The following is a 12,317-nucleotide window of genomic DNA, read 5'->3' as shown; positions in this document are numbered from 1 at the left end:
AAGACCCTAATCTCAAACCAAAAACTGTACTGTGTGTTCTCAATATGTTAGTTGTAATATTTACAATGTTACGTGATCCCAAATAGTACGTTTGAATCCGGAACTAGTCTTTAAAAGTGAGATTGAGATCAAAATTGATGCGGTCCAAGATTCATTAAAAGTAGGCGATCTTATGTTATTTCACATATAAATCTACTTAGTGTTTGTTTGGTAGAGATTTTGATAATTGATTTTTTGACCGTTAGAGAGAAAGTGGATCTTACCTCTGAGTGAAAAATTCAAAAATGACGGTTGGAGTAGTGAAATAACAGTCAAAAATAAATTTTAATTGGCTTTTAAGCCCTAACAAACAAGCTCTTAGTTTCTTTCAATCGTCATAAAATTAGAGAGAGAGAGAGATGAATATTCACACTAAGGGTTAAAATTGTCAAAAATACAGAAATAGTTAATCAAAAGTGTTCAATTAAAGATTAAAAAAAAACAGGGGAAAGTTAGATGACCAGGACAACTAAAATAATAAATTAATTTAGGGTGTGCTTGAGCCCCTTTAATTTTGAAAAATATATTACGAAATAATAATTAGATGAAGAATATGTGATTAAAAAAATGAAATTTTTTTAGTTTGCACATAATATTATTTTAATAAAAAATACATGGTTAAAATTGAATACTGTAAAAAAATAATGTGATAGAATGTAAAATAAAAAGTGACAAACAGGGGCTTAATCAGGGCCGGCCATGAGAATTTAGAGGCCCTAGGCGTGTAGTTATTATGAGGCCCTTCAACATAATATTTATTTTACAAGTATAATAATATGTAAATATTAAATAATTAATAATTTTATATTAAAAAGAAAATTTTATACAATTTAAAAGATAGAATAGCAAAATAAAACTTCTCTCACAACCCGAGAGATTAGGTTAGCATAAGATTTAACCTTATCATATTTTGAGATGTAAAATTAGTAATCAAACTACTGAAATCAAGTTTTTTCAATAGAAATCATAGCTAATCCATTCAATCGCTCTTATGACATGGTTGATTGAAGAAAAGATTGAATCAACCTCTACCTATCTTGGCCATGAGTACTAATCAAAATCAGTTTTGCTAATCTAGTTCTATCCCCTTATAGATTATGACATCTTATGTTTAAACTTAACAAATATTTCTCCACAAATCATGAATTTAGGTGTAAATTGGGCGGCTTGGATTGAGTTTCTAGTTACTAAATCAAACAATTAAATTTTGATTGAAAATTATAAAACTGAAAATATTTTATTTGAGAGAGAGAATTGAACTGGTTGGGTTCTTTCATAATTCATACATTAAATATTGATTCTTTTAAATAGATACATATAAATTATTGGCTAAGTTTATTAAAAATAATTGTAGAACTAAATTAAAATTCAATTCTATAACTACAACCAAGAATAAGAATTAAAAATAATACGGACACAAAAAGTATATACATACAAATGAAGAATAAATAAAATAATCTTATTAGTCCTCTATGTTACCTAAACACAACTAATATCCTGTATAATGAATATAAATTATACAAATAACAAATACTCTCATAGCCCAAACAGTAAAACTGTAAAAGAAAAGCCAAATAACCAATCCTCGGTAAGAATGGATCAGAACATCAGCACATGACTAATAGTAATAAATAATCTAGTTCTTGATAAAGGCCATAAAAGACAAAACCAATGAAGAACACACAATCGCGCCCCCTGAAAAGTAAAACCCGAAACCACAGGTCCACCATCCACAAGCAAGTGCAAGTGTGTTGCGTGCAACGACGAAGAACATGAAAAGACAGGCCGAACCTTTAGTCGGGTAATAGCCAATCGGATGATTTCTAACCGGAAGTTTTGCTAGTAGCTAGGTTTTACTTTTCAAGATTGGTACCATATTTTTCTCTGAATTTCTTCAAGTTTATTACGATTCTTGTGGTGTCATATTGGAATTGGAGAAATGGATGGTTTGTTCTCTATTTATCTGCCCAATTTTGTGTTTTTTTTCAAGGGATTTGAGTGGCTTTGGGCCCTTTTTTTTTTTGGGAGGCCCCTTCAAATTCTGAGGCCCAAGGCGGTGGCCTTGTTTGCCTTGGGCCAGGGCCGGCTATGGGCTTAATTATGTTTGACTTTCATTTTTCTTCAAACTCATTTTTAATTACATATTTTACGGAATTAACATCTTTTACAACTTTTCAACCATAAATTTCATTAATTTTTATCAAATTCTACTAAATATTTTCTTTTTATCCCAAACAAGGACTTGCGATGAAAAGATCACTATGTCACAAATACAATTCGAAGCCATGGAGACGCAAAATGAGAATACGAGTCTCAATGTTAGATAGTTCATAGTTCTCATGTGAAGTAATATACTCACAAGAACAAAAAAATTTAGCCAACTACAACTCTTTCAATTTGGACATAATCTATAGAACAAACAATTTCAATTAATATTCCATGCGCGACTGTTTCTCAAATTACAACGAAAGAACGCATTCAACTATCGATTAACATACATTTTTCGAACACTTTATTCAAGTTCTTCACTTGTCCTAGAGAAAGGTGCTATCAAGAATGATCATAAAGTTACAGAAAAAGAAAAAAAATTGATTATTCACCTAATTCCTTGAAGGTCTGTTTTCGGCATTAAAAAAAAAAAGGTCTGTCTAGCTTTGACTATGAAATGGAAACAAAAAGAGGCAGTCTCAACACTTTTCTCCCAGGCGTCAAAAATCAGAACCACCTTGAAGCTGATTCTTGCAACCCGGCGTTACTTGTTAGCAAGATCATGCAATAGAAATGTACTAAACATCATACCTGCAGAGGTTCTCGAAGCCCATGTATTCACGTCGTTCAATCTTTCCAATCATGTTTGAAATACCGACTCCACCTGATTAAGGGAGAAGAAGCCAAAAAAAATAAAAAAAAATAATTCTTAATTGATGTGCTCATTAACAAATCAATTATATGTTTTGGCATGGAAATTTTAATGCATAACACCTAAACATCAATAATACCAATCAATGTGGTGAACCACTTCATCTAAAACCTTAAGAACATGTTTGGTAAGCAGTATTCGATAGGATCAGTTAATAGAATGGACAAAATTCCTTCCTTACTAGGTATCGTACACCGCAATCCATTTGACCAAACATGATATAATCTTTTAAATGAAGTAGTTCATCATGGTATCGGAATCAACTCAAATACTTGGTTTAAGTCGCAACGCTATCATCCATTTATTAAAATTGTCCACATATTAAGCCCTTGAATAAAAATAACTGAATTCGGCATGCATGTGAAGGGATGTGTCGAAGAGAAAATTTAAATAAATAAAGTAGTCCCTTCTACAACAGTTTAAGTTTTAGATTATATGATTCAACTGTTATGTGACAATGGACAATGAAACTCACCTAGAGATATTGCACTGATAAAGATTGTGGATGCCAAAATAAAGATGATTATGGATGCCCTTCCCATTAGAATAATCATCCTTCTCACGAAATGTTGCCCGATAAAAGCAGCAACAGTTGCAACAGCAACAAAGTAAAGTGCTTTCATACAAATGCCAAATAATTAATCAACTATAAACAAAATTACTTATTTTCGGTAGAATCAATATAAGCTCAACATATTATTGAGACAAGATTGTTTAGAGTTGGAAGTAAACTTACCATAAGGAACTGGAAACCGTTTCAAGAGGTGATATTCGACAACAGACATTGATGATGAGAACATCATGGCAAAGGTGGCCGTGGCACTTGAAACCTGAAATGAAGTCCAGAAACTATTATCATCAGGTTTCTTCAAAACGTACGAGTGTGCAAGAGAAACTGTAATAGGGCTTTTTTATTCTACACCTTGCAAGAAAACGAGTAAGGAAAAGAAAGAAAAAAAATATTTGAAGATCCCTTCCATGATTATTAAATATTGAATGCTATCCCACGATTCAATCCCGACTTTATTCAATAGAGACAAGTAAAAATGGCAAAAATTGTTCTGGGACTCTACTGTTAGTCAGCACTGATTGTGCCATTAAGTAAATTCTTTTGCTTATCTATTTGAGATCGAGAATTTGATTGAGTACGTCGTCTCTGCTTGCCATTAAGGATCAATAGTTCAGTCTTCTATTTTGTCATTTGGCTTATTAACCAAACTAATTCATTTGGCCAACCTTAAAAGGTTTACTTGCAAGTAAACAAGTTCTTAAAAATAAATAATTTTTTATTTGTTAACGTAGGAAATTAGTTTTGAAAGTAACGTAATAGCACAAGTAACTTTTTTTATCCAAAATAACTAAAAGTAAGCTAACACAAAAATGCTTACAGGTCTTTCTCGTGCAAATCATTTAATTGGATTACTCAAAGAACTGAAAATAATAAGACCACAACCTTCTGTGTTGACTGAGACAAAAAAATGTCTGCTTAACAGCATTTGAGGAAGGGCTAACGCTCACCTGAGGAGGGACTCCCAGCTCCAAAAACAGTGGACCCATTATAAATCCACCTCCTAGACCAAGAAGGCCACCTACCAAACCAGCCAATACGCCAAAGAAGCAATATGTAATCAGTTGTTGCACTTGCAAGTTGGTTCCTGAGTCACCCTTGGACGCAATTTTTCTCCATCCCTTGTACAGGCTAATTGCTTCATAACCAGATACACCGAGAGAGACAGGGATCTGTAGAAACATGGAAGGATAATTAGGCAAGAACACGTTAAATTTTGTTTTTTTACCTCTTTCAAAGTCAGTATTTTTGTTAAAAAAACTGCATCTTTTTGTGGATTAGATACACTTGTGGATATTGAACTCATAGCGAAATTTCACGTTGGCTTTATTTGTTTCGAGTTTGTCACTTAATATAAACTTTGTTACAATTTGGATGCTATGTCCATATTTGTTAGACTAATGGAGAAGGTGATGTGGGAATCTAGTTATTTTCCAACTAAGCCATCAGCTAAACTGCCACGTCGCCTTAGTCAAACAAAAGGATATAGACGAAATGATCAAATTGTACCAAATGTTTTAAGTTCAGCGGCCAACATGAAATAAAGATTGATTTTAGTGATAAGCTTGGAGCAAAATGATATTTAGAGACTAATATGAAGTTTCGCTAAAAGTCAGTGATCACTATTGTCTTTAACCCACCTATTAACAGTAATAACAAGAAGCCTTGGGAATAAATTTTATCCCGATTTGATGAAAATATGTACATCATCAGTACATACCTGCAGCAAGTTCACCACCCAATATACTGTCGTACAAGTAGCCGTATAGTTCTGTTCCAAAATGAGGCCAAGTGGTTCATTAATAAAAGTTCAAGAAGCACCAAGAGAAGCTTCTTCATAAAATATAACATAAAAAGAAAGTAGCAAATGAAAATAAAATGAAACAAAACCTTGGTGATCTGCAGCACAAGAAATGCAATCCAAACAAAAACAAGAAGCCCAAATTCCTTCCAACAAACATTCTCAAGAATAGAGACCTGCAAATGCATTAATGAGAAGTTCAGAGAAAATTAGGAATTGGACATCAGCATCTTAGATTAGTTTTACCTCTGGTTCTGCCAACTCTTTGACTTCCTTTTCCATGCCATTCCTGGGGCCGCCAGGAAGAAGCTTGTATTCTGTATCTTCTGTACCATTGCATAACGCAAAAGGAAGGGCACATACTTTAATTCAATGAGAAAACAAAATGCCAAAAAGTGATTGAATAAAAAAAAGTCAGTCCTTTAGGACAGAATGAAGAATCTCCTAATCAACCCACCATTTACGTCTAGCCTCTTTGCAGCCTCCTACAGAAAGAAAAATGATTGGTAATAAGCATGAAAGACCAGCAGTTTAAAGATTATGGAAAAGGACACCAGAAATATATGTTGCATGTTATTCTGGTGGCAATTTGAGTACGTATAACTTCACTCTGGGGCAGGCGTAGCGGCCCAGCCCAACTGAAATTATCCAAGTAAAAAGTTAAATAAATTAGTTTTATGCTTAAATTTAGCATAACTATTCATTTCCCATCCCAACAAAAATTATCTAAGGGTTTGTTTGATTTCAAAGGTAGAAAAGGCAAACCAATTTCATATAAGTTGGGAAAGAGAAGACCTATGTAGCACGGACACTCTAACCAGGGTAGCGTGTCCGTGTCCGACACGTGTCGGATACGTGTCGTTACCGACACTCTTCGGACACTCTGCAATAATCATTTTCCTTTCTTACCATAACTATTATATATTTTTAATTCAAAGTTTCTATTAATAACAAATAAGTACTCATATTTAAAAGATTTCAACAAAAAAGAATCAATAATAAGTATAAAACTAAATTTAAACTACGTAAATGAAGAATTTTAAAAATTTAATGAACGTGTCGACAACGTGTCGTGTTGGTACTTTTTTGAAAAATCACGAGTCGACGTATCCGACACGTATCGTGTCGGACACACGTATCCGTGTCGGTGCATCATAGGAGAAGACCATCAAACCCACAGGAACGCATTTTTCATGGAATTGACTAAAAACATGCTTTAAGTGTTTGTACCTTGAAATTCGAATTCCGTTTTCACTTTCGTATCAAACAGCCAAAGTAAAAAACGAATTCCTCGAATGTGATATTTTTCATGGAATTCACTCCAATCAAACGAACACTAAGTGTAAAAAAATAAAAATAAAAAGATTTATGCTTAAGTCTAGCCCAAATATTCATTTTAGCCTAATCAACCTTAGTTCTAGCCCAAACCCAATGTTCAAGTGCCAAAATTTACTTACAGACTCCAAATTGTATATTCATTTAATTCAATTCATACAATATTTTTTTAACTTAATCGCTCTTTTGATTTCAGAAAAAAACTTCATCTATCAATATACAACTTATTTCACACACACATCTTGACTCCTTATTGGAGAATGCCAATAGTTAGGATTCATTAAAAAATTATAGAATCCACTCATGAGGGAGAAATCTTTGTCGTATCAGGCACTAATCAAGTCGGTGCATCATAGGAGAAGACCATCAAACCCACAGGAACGCATTTTTCACGGAATTGACCAAAAACATGCTTTAAGTGTTTGTACCTTGGAATTCGAATTCCGTTTTCACTTTCATATCAAACAGCCAAAGTAGAAAACGAATTCCTCGAATGTGATATTTTCCATGGAATTCACTCCAATCAAACGGACACTAAGTGTTAAAATAAAAATAAAAAGATTTATGCTTAAGTCTAGCCCAAATATTCATTTTAGCCTAATCAACCTTAGTTCTAGCCCAAACCCAATGTTCAAGTGCCAAAATTTAGTTATATTCATTTAATTCAATTCATACAATATTTTTTTAACTTAATCGCTCTTTTGATTTCAGAAAAAAACTTCATCTATCAATATACAACTTATTTCACACACACATCTTGACTCCTTATTGGAGAATGCCAATAGTTAGGATTCATTAAAAAATTATAGAATCCACTCATGAGGGAGAAATCTTTGTCGTGTCAGGCACTAATCAATTTTGATATCTATTTATGAAAAACTTGTTAACAATCATACATTCTTGATAAATTTTAAAAATACACTTATAATTAAATAAGTAAAGTTTATAATAAATAATTTTATTGATTAAAGCTAAAAATAAATGACTTATTTTAATAGTAAGAGATGCTACATGTTTGGCTAAGCCTAAATGTAATTTTTTCTATGTATGTTTTCACATATCACTTATTCATACTTATAAGTAAAAATTTACTTTAATTATGAAATAAATATTATCAAAATAAATAACTTTCCTCTAGTTATTATTAGTAAAAAGAATATTCGTTAAAATTTTATTTATTTATAAATCAATATAATTATAAGTATATATTCTTTAGATATTATTAGCAAAAATAATATTTGTTAAAATTTTATTTATTTATAAATCAATATAATTATAAGTATATATTATTAAAGTGAGTCAAACGTGAACATGAAACAAAATCAATTTTTTCCAATCCCTCATTATTCTAGATCGATTTTTCCCATGTGAGGTAGTATTAGAATGTGTTGTATAGAAGACCAATGCTCATTTCAAACAATATTTCAAGAACAATGACATACAATCATGTAACTTTCATTGTGTTTTGGCCAAAAATTTTCAATTGTTTGGTGAACGACTGGTTGTTAAATTTCTTTGAGATTTATGTCTCAGAAGAGTACTCATTAAGTATTTTCTTAGTTTTTTATTGGTAGCTACATATCCTTTACCCATGCTTATCATGCTTCCGCTACTTTATATTTCCTAGGAATGTCGTTAATTTCTTATTTGGCAAGGAAAGCTATAAATATATAGCAGGACATCTTCGAACTGACATCTAGATTTGTACTTACTTGAGTAACATACTCACTTTGTCACAAGTGTTATAACTTAGCATTTTAATCTAGATCTCATGTGGTGTAGAGAATCTCTTATGGCGTAAGTTCGTTGATTTCTTTTTTAGCCAAATCCAACATCTTATTCTGGCTCTACCCCTGGTGAAAAATTACATTCACCATCAACGTAAAATATGATATCAAAGTGAGAGCATGTTTGGCTAAGCTTAAAAAAAGTAAAATTTGCTTTTCAATTAACTTTTTGTTGTCAAGCATGTTTGTATATATTGCATTTTTTATTTTATTTATTTTTACTTAAAATTGTAAGGTATTTGAAGTTTACTCTAACTATTATACAAACTAACCAACCAACCAGTCCAACTATTTGTATTTAAGTAAACTTTTTTAGTCCTAGACAAACATGCTCTAAATTTTTTTACACGCTGATGGAATTTTCGTACATATGCTGTTCAGCATCAATATGTCATCAAAATGTGTAAGAACGGTGAATTTTACGAGTACCTTTTTTATGATAGTTTCTTTCTTCCATGTTTCAACACCTCTCATAAAGGCCTTGGTTGATGTTCCTGTAACCACCATATGAAGTAAAAATGTTGCAGAAAAAGCAGGATTCAGAAGGAGAGGGGGGAGGGGTGCAAAAGGACGACGTATTACCTATGAAGAGAATGATTAAAAGAACGGTAACCATCCAATCAGCAAATATCACATTGAAAGCAACTCCAATACTAATTCCAAGCATAAGCATTGGTTGGATGAGAACAGCCAGGTCGTAGTCAATAATGGGCATGTCAAGTGTTGGATGCCTGAGCTTCAGGTTGTAGTAAACCGTCGAGACTGCAGCTCCCATGATCATACCTGACAAATTAGAAATAGTATTTATGTAACTTCCTTTAAGCGCAAAGAAATTTAAGTAAATAAATGGAAATGTAGAGTTTGTCAACAGAAACACAAATATTTATATAACTAATCAATTTCAGCCATCTATATACTATCTCCAGCTGCATTTTTTTTTCGGTTTCTAATAAATATAAGTCAGTGCAACTATTGCACAGTGAATCTTGCGCAAATCACTGAGTGTGACAGTGCTTCAGAACAAACAGAGGAATCCCTTTGTCAAGGATGATTCAGTGATTGGTAAAGAAGGTAAACATAAACTTTTCCGAAACTTTGGACATGCCTCTTCTGTAGCCACAACATTATAAAGTTATGAAAACATGCAAGCCGCGTGACTCTTGATGGTTTCTAACATATTAACTTCTACAGCTGAAAATATTTGCAATGAAAACTTGAAGTCACCACTCGGAGCATGGCTAAGTCTAAAAAATAGTTACAAGCACTTCTTTGGAAAGTAAACACAGATAGGCTTCAGATAATACTAGTTTCTTAATAACTCCTGAAACGTGGACACGTGATTGGAGGAAAAAACTCCTTAAAAGTAACTTTTTAAGCTACTTTCACTATTTTAGGCTTAGCCAAATATGCTCTAAATTTCTTCTTTAAAGAATTACAAGGAAACCCCAGTAATTGCCTTGTCGAATTTAAATCAGTTCAATCCACAGCAAACTCAGTAAATTCACTGAAGATGTGGCACAAGGACTATCTTAACATTCCGGGTTATTTGTTATATCAATATGCTCGTCTCTCACATTTCGATATCGCAGTCGCAGATTTTGGATCGAATCCAATAATCAAGGTGAGCATAGGAACGAATATGCCACCGCCACCAACACCACCTACACTTCCAAAGGCTGCTCCACAAAATCCAATTATGCTACCAACGATAATTTTCCATCCGAGCTCCAGATCCTGTACATGAAATCCAAATTAACAAACATGAAAAATCTTTCATATCACATCAAAAATATGAAAACATGGTTATCCACAGGGAACAAAAATATTAAACTCATCAACACTGATAACGTTCAAAGTTGATTGGTTTTATCTACAGGGATCCACTTGATGATGTAATTGATTTTGTCTATTATGAATGGGATCCATCTATAGAGTTAGGTGAACATTAAATATGCTTTCATATCCACCACCAACCACCAACAAAATCATTTAATGCTTCACAAATATATTCCATCATTCAAAGTAGGAAAAAAAATTCAAACAAAAGAAACTGAATCAACAAATGTGATTTACCGGCCAAACATGCTTGTAGCCTGATTCATTTGCTTGCCATAAGAAATTCGTAAAAGCTGAAAATAGCTGGAAATCTGAAGTCGAATCATTTGATGAAGATTCTGTCTTTAAGCTTCTTTCAGCAGAAACAAAAATTGAGGCCAACGAAAAGCTCCATATAATTGTAAACAATGGCTTAAAAGCCCTCCACTTTTCTAGATCCCACGCCATTCAAAATCCAAAAATTCCTTCCTTTTGATTTCACAAGCAAATTTTATTTTAGAAAAAATTCTGCCCTGATTTCAAAAGGGCTTCTTTCTTTATGTGTAAAATTCTTGATTTTGCTGAGTGCAAAAAGAAAACAAATGTATAGGTGGGAATTTTTTTCTTGGACGGTCGATGGAGAAATGAAGAGGGCAAGAAATCTGTGGCTGAAATGTTTCACATTAGAGAGGGAGAAAATGGGAAAACAAAATTCGAAGCAAACTATATAAGGCCCCGTTTGATTGCACGAAATTTTCCATGGAATTTGGAATTCGAATTTCAACTTCCACTTTTGGCCTGTTTGATTGACAAAATTTTCCAGGGAATTGATTTTCCATGAATTTCTAGGTACAACACCTTAAAGCGTGATTTTCCACTTTTTTTTCCTAGGGGATAGGTGGTTTTTGGTTTTCCACCTTTTTTTTATTTTTTTTTGCTTTTTTTATTTTTTTTTAATTGTTGGCAATGGGAACAAATTTTAGGAATAATTGTAAAAGAGGATATCCCTGAAATTGACAATTTCCACGTAAAACAAAGTCAAACGAACATCAAAAAATACTTTTACTTCAACATTTTCCACGTGAAAAATTTATACAATCAAACACAATAATTTACAATTTCCATGAAAATAATTTCTAGGTAATTCAATTCCTTGGAATTCATTTTCTTTCCATGTAATTTTCCTACTTGTAATAATTGAATTAAACGACTAAAATTGAACTGAATAATGGCTTAATTGGAAAATAAAGGATTAAAGCGACAAGTCAGTGGATAGGACGAACAGAAAGTAGGCTACTTGAGCGCATTAAACGACAGAGTATCAAAGTGACTAATGCCCGGGGCATGCTTGGATTTTGATTGTGGGGGCCAACGCTTTTTATTCATACACGTGCTTTTCAGTACATGTTATCTCTTGCTTTGGCTCATGTCATGCTTTTTTATTTTATGAACACATTATTCCACGTGACAGCAATCCATACCCATTATTTTAACAATCATGACAGTGTTTGTTGACAATTATCGTCACATTCATTCATTTCAAAAAAAAAAAAATTAAAAATAAATTTTTTAAATCAATTGTCTCGATCTTACCACATCATACATTGTCAATAAACTTAATCAATTATGATTGTATAAGTCGATTAATTCTAATTTTGAACACGTTCATCTCATCACTGACCGAATTTCTTCCACCTAAGAGAATATCAAACTTGTTGTCAACCAAGAATGTACATCCTAAGTAATGCTATTTAACTCCCGTTGGAATTGCTATCACGGTCTAAATGGCGCTAACATGACATTAAAAATGATAAATGGAATTAAATGAATTATTTAAGTTCACTTTTTTATTCAACGTATCATATAACGTCACTTAAACTGAAGTTGTAACTCCAATGAGGCTACGTAGCATTACTCATACATCTAATTTTTTCTCACACTTTTTGCTTAATTTTTTCTTTTTTTTTATAACGTAGAAATCCGTAGCCGCTACCCTTCGAGTGCATACTAGATAGATCATCGGGCTGATGCAATAGACTGCAAATCACTTTT

General features: G+C 32.6%; 1 protein-coding gene across 2 annotated transcripts; it reads right to left on the bottom strand.

Annotated features, from left to right (window-relative positions):
* Positions 1–2,448: 2,448 nt before the first annotated feature.
* On the bottom strand, positions 2,449–10,987 carry LOC111383135 (sulfite exporter TauE/SafE family protein 3-like). Of its 2 annotated transcripts, XM_023007208.1 has the most exons (12): positions 10,524–10,987; positions 10,025–10,184; positions 9,033–9,233; positions 8,880–8,944; positions 5,786–5,813; positions 5,575–5,654; positions 5,418–5,504; positions 5,248–5,298; positions 4,478–4,699; positions 3,696–3,789; positions 3,435–3,575; positions 2,449–2,911 (listed from the first exon to the last, which is right to left on the bottom strand). In XM_023007208.1, the coding sequence occupies exons 1-12, from the start codon at positions 10,731–10,733 to the stop codon at positions 2,826–2,828; spliced, it is 1,425 nt and encodes a 474-aa protein (XP_022862976.1). In that variant the 5' UTR covers positions 10,734–10,987; the 3' UTR covers positions 2,449–2,825. The 2 variants fall into 2 exon arrangements, with proteins under 2 accessions (XP_022862976.1, XP_022862977.1); XM_023007209.1 differs by lacking the exon at positions 2,449–2,911 and having other exon boundaries at positions 3,490–3,605.
* Between the last annotated feature and the right edge of the window lie 1,330 nt (positions 10,988–12,317).

The sequence above is a fragment of the Olea europaea genome, unplaced genomic scaffold (assembly GCF_002742605.1).
Source record: "Olea europaea var. sylvestris unplaced genomic scaffold, O_europaea_v1 scaffold262, whole genome shotgun sequence".
Classification (NCBI taxonomy): Eukaryota; Viridiplantae; Streptophyta; class Magnoliopsida; order Lamiales; family Oleaceae; genus Olea; species Olea europaea.
Note: the sequence above shows the minus strand (reverse complement) of the source record. Positions and strands in the feature narration are given on the sequence as shown.

What these genes read in the sequence shown, in the direction of transcription:
- LOC111383135 (XM_023007208.1), bottom strand. Translation starts at nt 10,733, where the DNA reads ATGGCGTGGGATCTAGAAAAGTGGAGGGCTTTTAAGCCATTGTTTACA. An exon ending in ACGGTTTCCAGTTCCTTATG is followed by an intron (nt 3,576 to 3,695) that starts GTAAGTTTACTT and finishes TTTGTATGAAAG; the next exon opens with CACTTTACTTTGTTGCTGTT. An exon ending in TATCAGTGCAATATCTCTAG is followed by an intron (nt 2,912 to 3,434) that starts GTGAGTTTCATT and finishes TCCCTTAATCAG; the next exon opens with GTGGAGTCGGTATTTCAAAC.